This window comes from Helobdella robusta, assembly GCF_000326865.2.
Source record: "Helobdella robusta unplaced genomic scaffold HELROscaffold_41, whole genome shotgun sequence".
Classification (NCBI taxonomy): domain Eukaryota; kingdom Metazoa; phylum Annelida; class Clitellata; order Rhynchobdellida; family Glossiphoniidae; genus Helobdella; species Helobdella robusta.
The window spans coordinates 1,224,916-1,247,631 of NW_008704941.1; the positions used below are offsets into that span (position 1 = coordinate 1,224,916).

General features: G+C 31.9%; 2 protein-coding genes across 2 annotated transcripts; one reads left to right on the plus strand and one right to left on the minus strand.

Annotated features, from left to right (window-relative positions):
- Window positions 1–782: 782 nt before the first annotated feature.
- HELRODRAFT_177205 (hypothetical protein) lies at window positions 783–3,957 on the minus strand (the record flags this gene model as incomplete). The annotated part of the gene is made up of 4 exons (XM_009025407.1): window positions 783–894; window positions 1,105–1,223; window positions 3,085–3,220; window positions 3,887–3,957. 4 exons carry the CDS (start codon window positions 3,955–3,957, stop codon window positions 783–785), a joined length of 438 nt encoding a protein of 145 aa, XP_009023655.1.
- Window positions 3,958–18,902: 14,945 nt separating this feature from the next.
- Window positions 18,903–22,266, plus strand: HELRODRAFT_185866 (hypothetical protein). The gene is made up of 8 exons (XM_009025408.1): window positions 18,903–18,968; window positions 19,257–19,304; window positions 19,860–19,970; window positions 20,381–20,453; window positions 20,619–20,678; window positions 21,051–21,163; window positions 21,650–21,736; window positions 22,026–22,266. The coding sequence occupies exons 1-8, from the start codon at window positions 18,942–18,944 to the stop codon at window positions 22,137–22,139; spliced, it is 633 nt and encodes a 210-aa protein (XP_009023656.1). The 5' UTR covers window positions 18,903–18,941; the 3' UTR covers window positions 22,140–22,266.
- Window positions 22,267–22,716: the final 450 nt, after the last annotated feature.

Below are 22,716 nucleotides of genomic sequence, written 5' to 3' on the forward strand. Positions count from 1 at the left end.
TAACAAAAATAAAAAATTATAATGATAATAAAAGCTTTCATGTCCAAATCTTCCTTCTTTACAGCTACTTCCGGCATTTAGCCAGGACAAAAGATTATAAATAAGACCAAGATTAAATCGATCCTAGTACGATCTTAGGCTGTAGTAATCTTGGTTGTTTGTCGTCATCGTCGTTGTCGTCATCACCATCATCATCAATATATACATCACATCATCATCATATAACATCAATTCAATCATCATCCTCATCAAATATAGATACATATATCATAGATGGTATATATATTTATATATCATAATCATCATTTTGTAGCCCTAACATAATCATTATATCATCATTACCATAATAGACGGAATCGTAATCTCTTTTATTATCATCATCTTCATGGTTGTTATCACCATAATTTTTATCATCATTTTCCATCAACATCGAAAATAATTCTATCAATTTTATTTTCTTCATCAATATAAGGCTGCCCGTGTAATTATGTCATTGCCATGCCATCGTCACTGTAAAAAAAAAAAGTACATTCCTAATTCTACGCCGTGTATCGTTGAAAAGAATTTTAAAAACATTCCACGTAGAATTAATATTAACAGATCTGTAAATTTTCAATATTTCCATGTTATATGATGATAATACATTGATATTCCGTAGAAACTGATAGAAGAACGTACAGCTTATAATAATTAAATACATTTAGATGAAAAATAATTTTCATGGCAATTACTCAGCGTTGAAATGAGCGTTTAATTAGTAGATTGAAAATATAATTGATAAATTAGGCAGGTAGGCAGACAGGGTTGCTCCCACCAGGCCTCAGCGTGTTTAATGGTTCACAAAACAACTCCAGAAACATGAAATATCCTAAAAATTTAGAAACATTCTTCTTCCTATGAATGATGAAAAAAATTTTTTTTTATTAAAACGTGAAACTATTGACGATATAGTAACAAAGAAGCCAAAAAATTGAATCAAAAAAGTTGAATTAAAATATAAATTAGGATTTAGACTAAACCAGAAAAGTAAACAAAGACATGTGCTGGAATGCTTGGACATGAAATGATGATGCAAAAACAATCAACTAAAAATATCGCCCGAACTGGCAACAGTCTGGCAACGGTCTGGCAACGGTCTGGCAACGGTCTGGCAAAGGTCTGGCAACAGTTTCAATGTTATCGCTGAAGATTTTAATCATCATTAAATGTTCCAATAACTTTGACTTTTGATTATTTTATTTAATTTTTAAAAAATTATTAACACGATAATGCGACGCTATAATTGTATCTATGATCACGATCAAACTTCGGAGAAATAAAGTGTCTTTTTTACATAAGTGTAGCAGACTTGCATACATTATTTCATAGTCTTTTAAAACGACCCCTTCATTTTTGCGAGTTATTTACTGTTTGAAAGGTCAGAAGTCACGTTCTCGGAAGGCGAGTTCTTATTTCTCTGATATTTTTTTTCAATTCTGCTGTTTTTCTTGGCAGCATTTCTTGATTTGTTGCCAGTTTTTGTGTTTATTTGTAGAAATGTACGTGTGCATGTGATGTGTGTGTGTGTGTGTGTGTGTGTGAGTATTTTCATGTCAGAGTATGTTTACGTGCATGCCTGTTAGCTCAATGACAAGTAAATTTTTCACATTTTTAAAAATTTTGATAATTCATATTCGTGTAAAATCTTTTAAAACTATTGATACTTCTCTTGTTATATAGTTTTCAAAATTTTCACGTTAATACGTCTGAAGATACAATCGAATCTTTATATTATAATGTCATAATAAAAAAAAAAATTCAAACTTTTGAAACTTAAAACGAGAGAAAAATTTTCTCGAGAACAGATAGTGTCCGCAACTCAACAAATGCATTTCAACTTGTGAAACTTTTCCGACTTGACAGTTTGGTTTAATTTTGTTAGTTCGATGCAGTGAACAAAACTTTTATTACCTCATTTCATTTTATTTCTAACGCCAAATTAAACAATTTAATGTTTTTTACAAAACTGAATTTGTTTTTCTGACAATTTAAATTTTTCCGGAGGTGCATGGTTTAAATAAAAACTTTAATAATTTAAATTTTGGGTACGCTTAATTAATGTTTTTTCGTTTGTTTGGGATGTTATAGTTCAAATTCGTTTGGTTCATTATAACACGTTGAAGCAAAATATAAAAATAAAGCATTTGATGATGTATTTTAGAGAATAGAAACATGAAATAGTTTTCATTTTCTTAGCAAAAAAAATTTTTAAAGCATGTTTTGAGTGCATTTTTAGCAATTTAATTTTCAACACACGAAGAAAAAAATTAAAACATTGAAAAATGAATGCACTTTAATTGTGTGATGTGATGCCATTACGTGATTGAATGTGTATGTGTGTGGCGTATGTGTGTGTGTGTATGTGTGTGAGAGTATGTGGGTATGTATGTGTGTGTGTATGTGTGCGCGCGCGCAAAATGTGTTTAGATTCTTGTGTCTTTGTGTATAGAGACTGGCGTCAGAATGTATGCATGAAACGAATAAATTTTGTTTTGTGCATTTGTGAAGAATTGGCTGCGATAAATTTTTTTCGCTGTAATAAGTTTGATCTGATAAGATTCTTAAGCATGTGTGTGTGTGTTTGTTTGTATGTGTGATGATATTGAATCTTCTAGTTTCCATGCATTAATGAATGAAGGACGCATGCATGCAGATGCACGTGTGGTGTGACGATGGAATGAACATTTGCAGGAAGAAGGTTTTAATTAGCGGGCATTGATGTTCCATGTCGATATTTTTTCCCTTGCACTTTTTTGTTTGTTTTTTTTTAATCCAGACTTTGTTAGCGCCGATGTTTTTTGATATCGATTGGAATGGAATGAGAATTTATTGTTATCGTGCTGCGAGGGACATTGCCTAGCTGCAATCCAAATAATTTATTTTATCGTTCGGCGTGTGGCTACTTCTACACGTGCACGTGTGCTCGTTCTATGAAAAGTAGGTCGTACACATTTTTTATACGTTTGATTTTTTTATCGGAAATAAATTTCATTATTGTCATTTTATTCCTTTTTTGCAGGCAGCATAGAGATGGTTTGCAGCAACCTGCTTGTTCGTATGTCGAGGTGGGATGCTTAAAGACAAAATGGGGCTGTCATAAGTTTTTGTGGCATTTTTCTTCTCCAGTCCTTCAAAATAATTTTTGTTTTTTTTTCTAGTTGCAAAAATTTTACAATTTTCTCTGGCAAGAAAATTGTTGGCAAGCTCATTTGCATGCATGGAAGAAATGAGAAAGCAGACTTAATGAAGTTTACAAAACTTCTTCCACTATGCTAACGATATTTTTCAATTACCATGCTCATATATCTTTAACATTTCAGCTGACTGGCTGATTTTTAACTTTTATTTTTGAGCAATTGAACAGAAATTGCGATTGACCCTGGTATTGCACGGAGTCATCGCGGGATATTGGGTTTAGTTTTCAACTAGCAATAACCACACCTCGGATGAACCTCACTGGCTATGGTACTGCCTCTGCGCAAAGCTGTCTGCTATAATTCCTTACAAACGCTGCATACCATTCATCAATTTTTATGCCTGCTCACACAAAACACGAAATAATTTTCTGTTCGTTGTTGTGTCTTTCAAAAGCACCCCACCGTGCAGCTTTGTTCAATTTTGAAGAAAAAAAGTTTGTTCCCATGGTGACGAGCGTCAGCGTGACCAGAAGTTGAGGCATTTATAATTAAGGCGCCAAACGTTTTCCTCTATTGTCGTCTGATGTTGCTACTTAGTGGTCGAACATTTGCGAAATTTTGATGTGAATATATTAGTGTATGGGAGTGTGTATGCATGTTTGTGGATGTGCAAACACGTGCGTGCGTGCGTGTGTATGCTGTATGCCTACCTGTGTAGTTGTGTTGAAAACTGCCCGCGTGGAATTCGTCTACTCGGGTGGTGTGCTAACAAAGGCGTCATGACTTGAAAAAGGAAGCAGCTTGCAGCATAATTTGATGCACGTCCGCTAACGAGTTCTACAAACATGAAAGTGACAATAATTTAATTAAATGAATAAAACGTCCAAGAGCGCTTTTATGGAAAAATTTTAATGTACTACAAGCCTGTGCTTAAATAAAACATACTAAAACATAAAATGAGATGATGTACTGGCAGACAGACAGAGGGACGCATACACGTAAAGTTAAAACGTTATAGAAACACGATGAAAGACGTGTAGACAATAAAAATACAATAACCCACCTCTACGCTATGTCTACCAACTAGACGATGCTACGTGCAACAGATCTTAGACAAGCAACAGATCTTAGACAAGATAACAACTTGACGCTGGTGGCTGTGATGAAAGTTAAATTATATATATATATATATATAGTATAAGTATACATATGTGTGAGTGAGTATCTTTGTGTGTGTGTGTGTACAAAAATGTGTGTGGTGTTGTGTTTATATGTGTGTGTGTATTTAGATATACTTGCGTGCCATTTTTTGTTATTAAATATATATATATGTAAATAATATAAAATAAATATATGTACAACTAGGTTTAAAATTTCAAATGTACATAAATTGAAGAATGTTACCGAAATAAAGAAGTTTAGTTTTACAAAAATTTTAAAGTCACAAAATTCATTTAATATGTTTTATAAAAATTCGATTAACATCGTTGATAATAATGTTTTTATTATTATCGATGATAAAAATTGATTAAAAATTTCAATTATTTAATTAATAATTGATATTTTTAAGCTAATAATTATTACTTGCATAGCAATGTTGACATAAATGATGACATAAATACTTTAAATGATTGACTCTTAAAAAATTCCTTATAAAAAAAAGATTGAATTTTTAAAAGTTTAAAATCAATATTAGAGAAATGAATTTTTTTTGTTGAATGAAGAACATTAAATTTTCGAAGAGAAATATTAAAAAAAAACTAACAGAGTTTGGTACTAATTTTTTCTAGAGCCAACAACTTGAAATCAGATCAATTCAACGACGATGAGGCCAGCAACGAAGAGCAGCGGTCAACAACAACAACAACAGTGACAGCAACGGCGACGACACGCGACAACTACCAAAACGACAACTGCAATGACAGAAGCGTTTTAACAACGACGATGCATCAGACGGAGACCCTCTTTCAGTAGTTGTTGCTCCTTCCTTCTCAAATGTACATTCATTATTGTTTCTCTATGCACGTATATAAGCAAACCTACAACACATATACAATATACATCCAAAGACATACATGTGTAGAGAAAGAGCCTTGTTTGTATGCACCAACATTCGAATGTTTGTATGGCGTTCGTTAGTTGCCGTGTAACGCTAGATGTGTATGTATTGTATATTTTTGTAGATGAGACAAATGATATGAATTCTATAGGAAGACCTAGTTCAACTTCTACCCAGGTTCTTAGGACACTACAGTTAGGCATACAATTTGCTGCATCTACCTTCATGTTAACATAAATTTAAATGGTACCTCTAAAAAATTTTATAGAGTGCCAAATAAGTTAAATAATTATTACTTTCTGTATGTCGATGCTATTTTTCTCTAGATCGATGTTTGTTTTTAATACTTTTAATTATTTTGTCAAATACATTCATGTAATGGCATTTACTTCAAATAAGTGGAAGAATGTTCAACGAGCAAAATTATTTTTCTGGACAACAAATAAAAGTGAATAACCATCTCTGATGAGCCTAATACCCGTAACTATACCTCACAACAGCCAGCATTTTTTGACGAATTAAAAATTTTCTAATAAATTTCGACACTTTCTTCATTTAATTTTATTTTTTGCCCGGCTTGGCCTACAAAACTTGGCTCTTAATCAACAAATCAAAGACAAAAACGTCATGTGTTTCAGACTAATAAAAATATAAAGAAAAATTTAATAAAGTTCATTTGACACACTGTTCAAGTTTTTTATTATTTTTTTTTAAACAATTAAACATTTAACTTCTTAAGAATTGTCAACAGTATCAAGATTTCTGTGAAAAAAATTATGATTTATTTAAATTAACTTAAACAAAAACAGAATGTTAGACAGAAAATGCGAATGGTTGCACAATTATTTCGACTTGCTTCTTTACTGTCAGCCAGCAACCATAACAAATGTTCCCTAAGGGGTAAATCATGTATGTGCGGCGAAGGAAAATGAAGCCAGAGCTTATTTATAGACACTTGAATGTCTCTGAATATTTTATGGAAATAGCAAATATGTGAAGAAAAATATTAAAAATTGCGAGATAGCGATGGATTCAACATTTTTTTCTTTTGCAACGGACATGTTCGTATGTAAATGATGGGTAAAAATAAAAAGGGAAACTATTAGTTATTCAACGTAAATTATATAAGACAGAAATTGTTAAAGGTAAAAGATTAGAATATCTTTCAGAAAATAATTAAACTTGTTGTGAACATTGCACAATCGATTAAAAAAAATGCAGAAAAAACATTAAAAATGAAAAAAATTAGATAAATTGTTTTAATTGGGTGAATTAAATAAATGTTAAAGGCATTCCCGCTAGCCTAATTGCATTCTTGTGTCACATGGAGACATTCAACAAGCAACACCTGCTTGCTGGCTGGTGGTTATTAGAGGAGGTTGTTCTTTCCTCCGTTGTTTGCATTTCTTGATGTCATTGATGTTTTTGGTGAGTGTATGAGAGAGAGTGTGTGTGTGTGTGTGTGTTTGATGATTAACTGAGAAGACAAACAGTTGATAAAGATAGTAACATTGATTCTGCTGTTGATAACAATAGTGTGATGATGATGGTGACGATGATAGAGAGGTATGATGATGATGATGACGATGATGGTATAAATGGTGCTCCTAATAAAAACGCAGTAGTGAAAGATGTTAAAAAATGTCTAATTAAATTGATAATGCGGATAATCTTCTGCGCATTAACACCTCAGTCGGATGAATACATGTGGCACGCAGCACTTGCATCCACCACCATCACCACTACCACCACTAACAACAACAACAACTACTACTACAACAACATACCCTCCAAGACATTTTCATGCTACATTACTTCAAACTATATAAAATTCTGATGTCTTTCAACATTACCCACATGCAATCTATAACTATAATATATTATTATTATTATTATTTACGCAAACACAAAAAGATGGAATAGGTTAATTTTTTGTTTGGAGTCACTTCACTTTGTCTGGCTGTATGGCTTGTGTTTATTTTTCAGGAGACTGCCACCAAGCTCTAGAAAATTCCACAGATTGACCACCGTTGGACTGGATTTGACAAGATGACCTTCCAATCCAGATCTGGATGAACCCAGCCTTGAAGGACCTGCTACTTATCAACGTTGTGAATCGTTTGATCTAGAAAAATGCTTGTAATTGCGCAAAAAAAAGAAATTTTGTAGACACGGCACTACCTCGCTATGAGGCACGCATGTAATAAAGACAGTCGTGCACATTGTACATGCTATTCCGAAAATATAAAATTAATACAAGGCATACAACAATAGAGCGACACAAAACGTAAAAACGTACGCACAATTTATGGTGTACACTGGCAGCACACGACATATACAATTGCAGCAAATAATTCAGGACAGACCCCACCTGCATAAACATACAGCAGTGCCACACACCATGCTATTTATTCTCCATGTTGAAACACGACGATGACTACGATAATAAACCAAACACACTCTAGATATATCCTAAACACAATTGCACGCTTTTCACATGCGTAGAAAACCATGCACAAGCAACAATGTAGCAAGTAACACCAACGATAACGAAGAAGGACTAGAAGGCAACACCATCGAAATATAAATCTGCATTGAATTGTAAGCCTTACACATACGCAACTGGTTGTCCAGATGAAAAAAAACCTCTATTATCAACTTTGCACGTACACAACTTCGCGTATACAAATCATGTACACACACGCGCGCGCGCAAAAACACATGCACATCCATATATACACACACAGATGTATATAAAACACACGCATATATCTATACACACATCAAACTTTATATATATTAAACGCTACATTTACAAGCACATAACAATGATACACACACACACACACACATGCACACACACACACATACATGCACACATGCACACACGTATATACAGTACAACCATTTAACTGATGGATAGAGAAAATAAACAACGCACAAACGACATCAAAAAGTCATCGGTAAAATATCTGCCTCTCTTCAATTTACATTCATCACCTGCAAACAATATACAATTTCTACACGGCCTCCACTCATCAGCATCTGGATCGCATCAGCAGCAGCAGCAACCTGAAACAAACACCTGCGGGCGGGCAACAACAACCAGCAACAGACACTAACAACAACATCTAGCAACCAGCAACAAACATTAACAACAACACCCATCTAGTGAGCCCGATACAAAACTTACATCAGAAACATGAAATACATTAGAAATTTTACACAGACGACATAAACAACGAGTTTACTTCAAAATGCATTGTGCTAAAATTCAATCAAACGAAAACAACACACAAGTGCATACATGTAACAGCGAACAACGAAATATATAACCTAAAATAATAGGGGAGATAAAAAACTAGATTTTATAGCAAGTTAACTCTACAAATAATAAAACACAAAAATTCTTCCATATTCAAAAAAATAATTTCCTAAAAACTCTAAAGACATGAAACAAAAGTTTACAGAACTTACAGATCATGCTCAGTTACATGGAAAATCACAGCGTCACAAGAACAAAACTGTCATGATGTTTTCTACTGTACAACTACCAACAGAAGCATGTGAAATGAAATATGGAACATCACAAACTTCTCCGTTAACATTATCTATGAGGCACTAGGGCTTAGGAGTCGGATGAAAAATATCCGACTCCGACTCGAGTCCCTCACAAAATTTCGTCTCCTACTCCTGGTAAAAATATTTGACTGCGACTTTGAAGCAGATCTCCAACATACAAATGCACTTCCGACAAACACACAAACAGATGGATACCTTCAACATACAAATGTACCAGCACTGAAATAAATAGATGACGTCATCGAGAAGGAGGAGGAGTCAACGTCATCATTATGGGTTGTTTCATTTAAGCCAACGCTATCAAAAACAATATCAATGACGATGATCATCATCGTCATCATCATCATCATCATCGCCATCATCATCATCATCATCATCGCCATCATCATCATCATCATCATCGCCATCATCATCATCATCATCATCATCATCATCATCATCGCCATCATCATCATCATCATCATCATCGCCATCGCCATCGTCATCATCATCGTCACCAGCGTCGCAAATTCTGCTTAGTCGGTTGCCTGACGCAAAATATATATTCTCGATGGACGAATTATACGCGCTTGTATGCAGTTGTGTGTGTGTGCACTGTACATTGCCCTATTCGTATGCAGTACTGTGTATCTTTGTATGCAGCTAATTGTATGCATTGTTAAATATGTTTATATGCAGTAGTTTGTATTCAGTATTGTGTATATTTGCATGCAGTTGCTTGTATGCATTGTTGTGAATGTTTGTATGCAGTTGTGTGAATGCATTGTCGTATTTATGTTGTATGCAATCGTTTGTGTGCATTGTATATCCCTATACCAGCAGTATACCAAACGATATATTGCATGCGACACCTTGGTTGCATCCGTGTGTGCAATTGATTGCATGTAAATGTTCAGGCGGTTGTTTTGTATGAAATTTGTTTGCGGCATTATATGCAAGCGTTTGTTTGTTTGATTGTTTTGTATGTTTGTATGCATGCATTTATGCAATGGTATACAAATAGTTTTATAGTATTTGCTTTGCCTTTTATTTTATGCTTTTTTTCATGCAAATCTTCATAAAAATTTTATGCTACTTGTTTGTGATAGCTTGTTTGTTTGTGTATTTGTGTTTGTGTGTTATACACAAAATATATGTCAATAATATATGTTTATAATAAGTTGTACTGTAAATATATTTGCAGCAGAGTTGATTGTAGATGTGTGTGTGTGTGTGTGTGAGAGTGTTGGTGTGTGTGTGTGTAACATTTTCCATGCTAATGTTTGCCTACAAATACTTGTGTGGAATGTGTAAGGGTCTGTAAAAATATTCCATCCGCAGTGAACGCTTGTATCCGTCGGTATGTCATTATTTGCCGCAAATAATTATTTGTTTATAAATAATTTATAACTGTTTGTACATTCTCTTTTTTCCCTTCTCTCTCTTTCTCTCTCCCTCTTCCTTTCTCTCTTTATATATCAATGTATATATATATATATATATACACATAAAAAAATGAAAATAATTTCGCAGTATAGTATTTTGCATTTGTTATTTTGACTATTATTGACTTCAATGTTGTTTATGTTGAAAAAATGTAACATTCTGAAATGTAATTTGTGTAATATATTTTGCGTTTTGATAACAGAACAACCAACGTAGCAATGAAAAGTTGAGATTTAGTTTTTATTAATTTTTCAGTTATTATGATTATGTCCATAATAATCAAAGCTGTTCATTAAAATCCAGATCAAAGTTTCACCGTAGTGTAATGAGCAATACTTATGAGTAATTTTGGCATTTTGGCTTTTTAAAAGTTATTCCGGTAACACCAATATGACATCATCAGTTTGTTAGTTCACCAATAACTCTCTCTAACAGGGCCACTAATTTGAAAGGAAAAAACTAAAATACTGGCAATAACTTAATATCATTTTTTTCGTTCGTACTGTTTCAGCAAGACTTCGTCTATTAATTGGCACCATTGTAATTTGGGCAGAGCAGACGTCATTAAAAGTTAGCGTCGTTAGTTGATTAACTCTGACCATAGGATATTAAATTTGGTATTAAAAAAACATAAAATGTCTGGATTTTAGAAAATATTTCTTGAAACAAAAATCAAAAAAATTCTTATCTTTACTGATTGTTTAAGCAAAAATTTCGAAGCCAATTTACAATCAAATTTTGTAGAAATGTTTAAAATAAAGAAACAACTGCTCTCCACCCACGCGAATAGGGATGTTTTAAAATTTCGAGAAAATAAATTACACAAAACCGACCATTTGTAATTTAAGATGAAACCTCCGGTTGAGTCAGAAGACGTACTTTTGTATTTTTTTTGTTTCTTTCAATTTCACGTTTGTCCGAACGTTTTTAATTCAACGAAAGCATGACAGGCAATGGGGTTGTTTATTTTCGAATAGCTTTAGCTTCTACCTCGAACCAAACATTACTAAACATTTTCAATATTTTGATCCTGAATTGATGAAATCAAAAAACTGTGAAATTGTAAGCACCTCTTACGAAGTAGCTAGCATTGCTATTTAACTTGAAAAGTAACATATTGCTAAGAAACACAGTTTAATTTTAAAATAGATGAATAAAATACATTTAGATAAAAGATAACGATCATTTATAATTGAATAAATAAGCTATTTTTCAACCATATAGTCATGTGCTGATAAAACGAAAGATCAGCGATCACAAACAACATTGCTATTTTATTTTCGCTACAGACCCATAAAACTGCCAATGGATATAAACAACATTTAAACTCAACCAGCAAGCAGTTACGCAACAAACTGAGCGTGAAAAATTAATGAGAAATTGTGGCGAAGAGTTTGGAGGTAATGTGGATGAAATATTCACGGAGTCTACCTGCTGCCGGTAGAGTTACAAACGTTGAATCATGTGAATGAAACGTGATTGTGTTGCGTTCGAAGTTGGAAGGTTGGCATATATTTTTTTTGAAACCCGTTTTGAAATAAAGAATTTGGTGGGAAGGTTTTTATTTAAAAATGGAATAAATCAAAAATATTTTGGTATCAAGGTATTCAGCTTTAATGAACCATTTTCGAAAAAAATGAAAAAAAATAATTTAATTATATTTTTAAATTCGGTCAAAATATTTCTTTTCAAGTCTGTTGTGAATCCATACGGAAAAAGTGCTAAAAATTTTAAATAAGGTCATTTCGTTCATCATTGTGTAAGGCTTCAACGTTATTCATCTGTTCACGTAAATTTTAATAACGTTTAATATGTAATGTCTATTTCACTCTCTTTCAATATTTCAATGTGGTCCAACACACATTACAACTGATGTAACAAAAATATGTATACATTCAATATCAGCAAGAGACCGACTTATTTTAAATCAAAATCATCATACAATAAATAGAAACTATCAATATCAATCCTTTTAATAAATTGTTTCATATTTTGTGGCTCGAATTTAACGCAAACTTTGCTGAACAAGTATGTCATTTCAGTGCTTTTTCAAAATTTTTAATTCTACATGAACTGAAATATATTCATTGATAACAATTGAAAATACTGACGATAATTTTCTGCGAGTCTTTGCAAGTTTCACTGATATGTTATGAAGAAGTTTATTTGAAGAAACAACATTAACATAAATAATGTAGTAAATTTTTATTAGATTGTTCATTGTTATATAAAATTGTCATTGTTACATAAATAGTCACCATAAAATATCAGACAGAAACAAATTTCTCCGTTGCTTCTTACAACATCACCCTGCTGAATGCAAGGACAATGTGACGTTCATCACATTTTGCACTGGAAACATCCAAATAAAAAGTGAACATTAATCACTCTTAAGTATTTTTTTATCCAAATTTTATTTGATAAAAAAATATGTCAGGAGAGTATTATATTTATATAATGAAACAAATAACAAGCCAAAATTAAAATTTATGTATCATAGTTCAATTCTTCGAATGAAATTCTATGACAAGTTCTTAAATTAACACAAAAAACATTTTGCATAAAATTAAAGCAAAGTGGTAACGAATGTAATTGTAACATATAAAAGCATGTAAAGTGATTACAAAAATGTATGTAGAGGTTTAGGAAAAGAACATATGAGTGTGTGAACGAATGCGTAACCAAAATTATAAATAAATTTAAACACCTCGACATGCCCCATGCTTATAAATGATGTCCAATCTTGCCATAGAACATTCTGTAACATCACATCAAGCCTTATAACATCACACAACATGATGTCATCATCGCGTAACGTCATTAAGCCATTGAGAAAAATTCATTTTTATAAAAATATATTAATCCAGATAAACTATCGGTGTCACCATTTTGAAGTTCCTCATTCAGTTTGGAAGACCCACCAATTCAAACGTGGCACGTATGTGCCCTGTCGCCTGTGAATTCACTTCCAACTTCATCGTCGTCATCGTCATCAGCATCACCACTGTTGTTGTCATCATCATCGTTACCACCACCACCACCATCATCATCTCACTATCATCATAACTTTGCTATTATTATCACCATCGGCATCTCCATCACTGTCAACATCGTCACTTCAATGTAACAGTATACAAACACATACAGGTCGGCATTTGTTTCCTTATAGTCCCTATCGCCTTCCACCACAACAGCATCATCCACACACTGGTTCGAAAGAGATGCAATTTCAACGACTTCTGGAATCAATACAGCGAAAACAATAATTAACGCCATGTAGTAAATAACAAGTAGCAAGCAAGTTTTGCAAATAGAGACCCATAAAAATCGTCTGAAGACCCGCGGACTGGGGAGTAATAGGGTGTGATTTTGGGCGAGAAGAAAATTTGAAGAGGTCAGCTGAGAGGTGTTGTGCTTTTTGTGTCGCGTATTTATAATAGGTTTGAAATATCAGGACTTCAATTCAATAATTCATTCAAGGACGGTCGTAAGCCGGCGCTGCATAGAAAAGAGAAATTTGATTTGAAAAAAAAAGATTCTATATTTTTTCCATTTCCTGTTGGTTTTGTATTCTTGTAATCATGAATAACAATTGCAAAGTTTGTTATTGTTGCTAGTGAATTGAATTTTTTTTATAGCAGTGCGGTTTTCTGAGTTGTTTTGTATTAAACGTTCTTTTCATTGATGTTTTGAAAATATTCAAAGTCAATTTTCATAATGTTTATGATTTTATTTGCCATTAATACAGACTTTGTTTAACGCTCGGTCTCTTATTGTTAAAACTTTTGTATCTGCAACTATCACATCTGTTAATGCTATCCTTGTTGTTATTGTTGTTGTTATTGTAATGGAGAATGTTATTGTTATTGTTGTAATTTCTCTACTAAATAATGTTCAATTCAATTTCCATAGTTGTTGTTGTAAATGTGGGTATTTAAACAGCCAGACATATACTAGTTCCTTCCAACAACAACAACATTCAGCTTCACAAATGAATTTCGAGAAACCAGACAGTAAAAATGATATGGCAATCGTTGATTAAGAGACCTTACAATACGATCTGCAAAATTACATGCTGGCTCTTTCGTGTGCAAATTTTATTTCACATTTGGCAATTAAAATATCGTTGCAAGTATCACAAAAATTTACTCCAAACTAAATTATTTTTATTACAAGTTTTTCTGATTAGCTACAAACAAACGATTGTTTGATTAATTTCAGAAAAAAATATTTCATCGTATGCGTCATATTCGGATGATTTATTATTACTCTTAGATATTCTTCGCGAAGAAAATGAAACGTTCTTAAAATGGCTTCATGTATTTATATACGTATTTATCATTCAGTATCATCATTCAGTATCATCATTCAGAATGATCATTGAGTATCGTCATTCAGTATCATTATTCAGAATCATCTAATATACAAAAATACTCATATTTTTGCATATGATATAGCATCGCAATAGGCAGTGAACAGATTAAAAAAATATGTAATTCACTTCCGGTTTAGATGAATTGTTTTGCAGTTTTGTAATTCACATCCGGCATAAGACACACAAACATAGGAGGATGTTTATTAGTTTGCAGGCAATTATGATGCTGATGCTAATGTTGTTGTCCATCCAGCAGGGCCAGCATGTTATTCATTGCTTCGCTCTTTAATATCCAAACCATATAAACTGTCCAGAAAATTCGCCCCTTCTATATTTATTCCCATACTGAAACTGAAATCATGCAGTCGTGTCTTTTCTCTAATGCACGGTTGTATGTTGGATGTATACAATGTTATGTACGTTTGTATGTTGGATGTATACAATGTTATGTATGTTTGTATGTGTTGGATTTATACAATGTTATGTATGTTTGTATGTTGGATTTATACAATGTTATGTATGTTTGTATGTGTTGGATTTATACAATGTTATGTATGTTTGTATGTTGGATTTATACAATGTTATGTATGTTTGTATATGTTGGATTTATACAAAGTTGTGTATGATGGATGTATTCATTCAGAGTTGTGTATGTTGTGCTTGTTCGTTACTAGCATGTATGCATGTTTGTATGTAGGATGTAAACAGAGTTGTGTATATTTGTATGTAGAAAGTATGAAATATTTTGCATGTTATACACCGTGCATGTGGCGTGTGCATTGCCATTGTTGGAAAATTCATATTAATACATAACATAGATTCGCGTGTACGTACAGTGTAGGCTTGTGTGTACTTGCCTGTCTGTCTGCGTTTGCCTGTCTGTCTTTGTCTGTTGACAAATGTGCAGAGGCGAATGTTCAGAGGTGGATGGATACATGCGTCGGAGAGTTACTTTACAGCTTCATGTATTGATTGACGTTCTTTATTATTTCAAGTTAATCGTAAAAGTTTAGAATTCGAAGGCATTCGAACTTAATTCGTGTGTGAGAAATTTTAAACACAACGCAGTTCTAATTGATTTTGCTGCATTATATACTTTTGTAAATATTTTTTTATTAAGTTATGATTTGTTTATATTACGCTATTTATTTATTTTTTCATTTCTCAATCAATAAAATTATTTAACAAACTTAAATGAAACTAAGTAGTTAATTGGCTAATAAATTAATTAGTCAATTAATTAATTAATAGTCTTTTTCCTCATCAATAGGCCAATCAATTAATTAACAATTAATCAAATCAATTAATTAATTGAATGATTTTGTTCACCGTCTACATGAATGACTTTGTAATTATGAAGATGGTGGCGTTTGATTTTTTTACGATCTGCTGACAGGCAACAGTGCGTGCTACTTTCGACAAACGAATGCAAACAAAACTACCTCCAAAAACACGATAACAACACTCAATACATGTACAGTACAACAGTACATGAAACATTCGTAAAGACGTTGTATAAATATTGTTGTGCGCAAAACAAATGAACTAAATAATCAGAATAAACGAATAAAACATATACCGAAAATATAATGCATAACATATTACCGTATAATAACATATTAGGATAATCTGAATAAGCAAGGAAAATAATTAAAAAAAATTTTAACTATACTAACTGATGATTTAAAATATTTCAATATTCGTCAATATGTTAATGAATATATTTTAATCAAGTTTATTCAGTAAATATTCCGCGAACGTACCGAAGCATCCACTAACACATGAATGTTCATACGTTTAAAAATTCAAAATATGAAACACAAACGTACTTCACACGCGCTCCATATGAACGTGCGTGAACAAACACGTAACATCCTAACAACAGGAATGGGCAATAGGAATAGCATGGACAAAAATAAATAACCACACACTCACACATACACACACACATACACATATACACTCTCACGCGCGCGCACACATACACACACACACAACTACACACACAAATTCACACACACACATGCACACTCACACACACACACACATACACACACATAGCTACACGAACGCACGCGCACAACACACACATACATATCACGAAGGGGATTTAAATCCCTCCATGTGAACCATGCATAAAAAACACGTTAGATGTTTCAGAAAGATCATGCTCTGCCGGAAAAAAGGCCCAAAACTATGCAAAAATGTTACCAAAACTAAAAGCCAAAATTTTTATAGTGCTTTAATATGTAAAAGGCAAATTTTAATTGTGTTACCGGTTTTAAAAGAAGCAAATGCCATTTATTTAGATAAACCTCGCGATGAAACGCATTTGTGGAGGATAAAAAAGCATTAGTCATACAATGCAATTTGAAATAATTGCTAGTAATTAGCAATAATTAGTGTAAGCTATTCCGTTTTTGTCTGCCTCAGCGAAAAAGACGAAACACTACACTTGCCTCAAACAACCAATGTCATCATCACACCAACAACATCAACAATGACATCATAATGACGTCATTCATCATCTCATTTGTTGGCATAACATTGCCATAACAGCATAATGACATTAACCATCATCTCATCTGTTACCATAACCTCATCGTGACGTCATAATGACATCATTCATCAGGATATTTACCATCATAACATCATCGTCGTCACACACAATCACCATTACCGTCATAATGAATCTTAAAGACCTCGTAAAGACACAAACTCAGAAGAACCCAGGGACACTCGTAGAATAAATATTCACCCACCCTGATAACATTGATTTCAATATTAATATCATTTTATAAAATGATATTAATATTATAATTATAAAAATTATAATTATAGTTATTATGATTATAATTATTATTAACAATTCAAAAGTAGAAAAATATCAGATCTGCAAATGGCTAAAAATAAAATGCTCACACATACATCTACAAATAAAGGTACACATACACGCAAGTAAAAAACGCAGTCACACACACACACCACACACACACAAACACACACACAAACACACACACACGCACACGGTTACGCAGACACACACACTCAAAGAAGACACACACACACACACGAACACACACACACACAGACAAACTGACCATGATCAATAACATACCCCAATAATGTTGTTGACCGATATTGTGGACAATGCTTCAACTGTGACGTGGTCTTCCATGCAGCCTACTGCACAAGTTCAGCCTGATTCGGACGATGATGACAACATGATGAGGACGATAACGATGATGATGATGATGATGAAGGTGATGATGACGATGAGGATGACGATGAGAATTACATATGAAGTTGACGATTATTAATTTAAATAATGATTGTAACGGCTGAAATGAGTAGATAATGATAACACCAAGCATCATTAACAAATATCTATCATCATTTCAACAAATGTTTGTGACTTTTATTGTTTGCTTTTTTCACAATTTTTTTCAGTTTTGTCTGAAACATTGTTGTTAATAAATATTCTAAGGAAAAATATGCTTAAGTTAGCTTTAACATTCTTGTGGAGGTCCCTTCTTTCATAAAGGCCTGTCCTGCTTAAAATCCGACCTTGATCACATCATCACACACATCACCACACCACACCACACCACACCCATCACCATACACATCACCACGCACATCACCACACCACACACAGATCATTACAGACATCATCACATAGTAAAAGAACCATCATTCAGTGAATGTATGCAGGTTTAAATCTTTTTTAATGTCTATCCACATAGCCGTTAGTTGACTTGACACGATGATTTCAGCAACTGCACCTGAATACTGATGGGCCCTACCTACTGGATTAAATTTCATTTCAATTTTCAGATCTTAAACGGCATTTGTTTGTGCTAGGATCGTGCAATGTGATATTAACTGGAATTTATTTTTCTTATCGTGAATTTCTGTTTCATTGAATTGATAAAAATGTAGTTTTTTTTAACTTGATTCTTGAGAAAACAAAAATAATTTTAAATTCAATGAATATTCATTCTTATGAATAGTTTCATCAAAAAATTCTGATGGACTAATAATGGTATTTATTATATTAGAAAGTTTTAATTTCATTCCTATATAAAAATCATCTGTCATTTCAGACAAAATTTGATGAGTTTATAACAACTAATTTATGTATTGGTTTGAAACTCCAAATAATTAAAATTTTTCCATAAATTCAAAATTCTTCCATAAGTCCATTTTCTATATATATCCATTCTTGACTCCTATTTTACAAAGTTTAGAAGCTAAGTTCACTTTTAAAAAAATGTTTCGAATCTGTGGTTTAATTTCGCCATCTATGGTGTAACCTTGAAACATGGCGTCCAACAGGCTGAGTTTGCTTGTATGATTTTTTTATTGTTTTGGTTAATTTAATTATTGAAAGCACCACCGTGCCTATTTAATAATTTAGTTGATTAAATTTTGATTTTTGTTTAGTGGTTTTCAAGTTTGATTCTCATGAACCATAGATTTTTAAAAAAATTTCACTGTTTTATTTTTAACTAAATTTAATTTTAAGTAATCCATTCATTTTACTATTTTATAATAAATAAACATTTATCTAGTATTTATATTTATGATTATTAGTTGTATATTATATTAATTTATTAGATCATTTTTTAATCATCAGGCCAGATCTTTCAGCACTTCAGTTACCCTCAAAAGCAAACTAGTGGCTGTTAGTTTTTTTCCAATTTTGAATTTTTATTCTAATTGGGAAAAAGTAGAATTTTTTCTAATTTTTCAAAGACTTAAATTTTAGTAGAAGCTAGCAAATATGTATCTTCATTGCTTTTTTATGTACTTTGTGTTTCTTCAACTATAAAATTATAAATAAATATAAAACTGTGTGTAAAACTGTAAAGTAAATAAAGTGTATTATTAACTATTCATATTCAATGTCAGTGTTTAATTAAATAAATTCATTAAACCATTTATAATTATTATTAAATTAGTTAATAAAAAACAGATTGAGAATTAGGCTAATAATGCTTAATGATCAATATTATTTAAATATCCAATCATTCAAAATTGTTAGTTTTTTATTACAATTACAGTAACATGTTAATACATTACAATAACACATTATTTCATTACTGTAACAAGTTATTACATTATGGTAACACGTTATTTCATTTCGGTAACATTATATTACAGTAACATTGATTTGTGCTACTACTGCTACTACAAACATTAACATTAATGTATGCAATTGCAATAACTATTTACCAAGAGTCCCATTGGTGTTTACGGCATAGAAGGGAGATATGCGCATGCACTGTACTCTGCTGCCACCAAGCAAAACAAACTGGATGCTGTTGAGAAGGAGTTGAAGGATTTTCAGGTTGTCATTTTTTTTTCAAAAATTTTATGTAATACTTTTTAATTTCGCTAACATTTTTGTTTAACTTTTAGTGTTTTTTTTTTATTAGATCACTCATTCATTAAATCTTTGTTAAAATGACAACTTGTAATTGTAAATCAACCCATAATCATCATCAGATTATATTATTTAATGATAATAATTAATACAAAATATATAATAAAATATTAAAAGGATAATTATTATAAAACCTTGTTTGCTTTTTGATCATTTATTTTTTTTTATTTGGTTAATCATTTCTTTATTGCACAGCTGTACTGAATTTTTGAATATCAGATTTTGCAATCGGTTTTTAATTTCAATTAATTAATTAATTAGTTAGTTAATTAATTAATTGATTAATTAATTTAATTTATATTACAAACAAACAGGCTCTTTTGAAAACTGATGTTAAATTGAATGAATTTGTGCTTAACCCAACTGTAAGGAAATTTGATAAGAAAGGTTGTTGAACTTTGCTTTTGAATGTTAAATATTATTTTTATGTCAGTTAGTACGTTAAATAATAAACATAAGGTTTGTATAATTTACAAGAGGTTATATTAAAAATTTCGAAAATATGTAGTTGATGATGATTTTATTACTCTCATACTGGCCAACCACACGCAGATGTCTTGGTGAATGTCATGAAGAAGAAGAATTACTCACCTCTTACCACAAATCTCTTCGGTTTATGTTTAAAAATTTTTCTTTCTTTTAATTATTATGACAAAGATTGGCTCTGTTTTTACATGTTAGCAGCCTTTTAATGGAGTTATTCTTACATATATATATTATTATTATTATTATTTTTTTAAATTATAAAAATTAATTTGATCAACTTGTTATTTTTTTAAATTATAAAAATTAATTTAATCAACTTAGAATGTTTAAACACTTTCATAACTTGAAACATTTTGGCTACAAACATGTCTTAACAAGGATTCATAGTCCCTGTTGATATTTACTAACCAAGAGCATAATTTAATATGAGCTTGTTGCAATCTTAAATGAAATGATTGAGTTGCATAATCCACATTGGCCTCTATTCAAAATTTTCAGTTGCACTGGCAGACAATGGTCGCTTTAAGATTCTCCCCGCTCTGTTTGCCACCTACGCCAAGATCATGAGTGCCCATCGTGGTGAGGTCGTCTGCACTGTTACTACTGCAAAGGTGTTTTAAGATGGTTCTTCGTGTTTTTTTGTTTGTCGTTTATGTTTGTGGTCTAGTTTTTTGTTTGTATTGTATGTATTTTCAGTTGTGAATTGTGCTTCAGAAGCTTTTTAGTTTTTTTGTATCTAGTTTATATTCAATGATCATTATACTTACTTTTTGATTTCATGATATCTTTTGATGTGTGATGATGTCTACTATAAAATTGTCATTCCCGTTGTTGTGTTGTTTTTCAGCTGCAGATTGCTTTCTTAAACTTGTTCAGTTCATCATTTATTGCATTCATTTTATAATGCAATATGATCCAGTTTTCATCTAATGTGTACTTTTATTTAGTTTATTGTATATTGTTATTTAATTTTGAAAGCATAATTAAATTAAATTTATAAATCGTATTAACAAATTTGTCAACTGTATATGACAGCATCTCAGTTTTTTCTTCAACATCCTTCACCGTTAATCTTTTATAAATGTACAACAACCTAGGCATTAGAGGCAGCTCACTTGAAAGATTTGAAGACAGCACTCGATTCATTTGTCGAGAAGGGTCAGGTCATTCAGCTGGAAACTAAGGTTGCTAGATTGAGATGCTTAGTGATCATCTGATTGAAAGATTTTTTTATAATATGTTGATGTTTCTTATTTATTACTTTATCGTTGTTATTATTTTTTATGTTTTTTTTTTGAGATATGTTAATGAATGGTTTAGAGATTCGTTTGTTTTCTCATATTCTTAGTCATAATTTAGAGTATCATGCTTATCTCAAATGCCAAAATTGTTATATTATTTCATTTTTTAATTCTTTTCTTTATTTCTTCATTTCTTTATTTACTATTTTTTTTAACTCTAAATTGTGTGTAGGTCGATCCTAGCATCATTGGAGGCATGGTTGTCAACATTGGAGACAAGTACATTGACATGTCAATGTCCACCAAGATTAAAACGTACACTGAATTGATCAAACAAGCTGCCTAATCGGAAAATATTAGGAGATTATTTGATGATAATAAAGAATTGTTATTTATGTAATTAAATATGTTGAAAAATGTACATGAATGCTTCAGTCTTTTCTTTTATAAATAAAAGAAACGAATTATGATTTAAGTCTTGCGCCTGTTTCGTTGTTGCGTTTTTACGCTAGCCTGTTGCTTTCAATTTTTTTACTGAAAGGATGAGGTTGTGGTGCATTTCTACAAAAATTTTTAACTGCAATCGTTCTATTCTGTTCTGATCATCATAAGCTAAATTGAATGTGACACGTTTAATATATCCTATGAAGAGAATTTAGTATTACGTGAGTTTGTGGTTGCATGTAAAATGACTTAAACTTTTTCAGCCCAACTTTAGGTTCAAAAGCTATGGCTTCAATTCCTGTATTAAGATTTCATAACCTAGCTTTATATTTGTGACTCAGTGAGCTTAAACCGCACAAAGTTAAAAATGTGAAGCTTATCAACGCGTTATGTTAAATTGATTGCCAAATTATATTTTCGGAATGAAGAGGCTTCAGGACAGTATTCAATTGATATATTAACTCGTACGTTAACTTCAA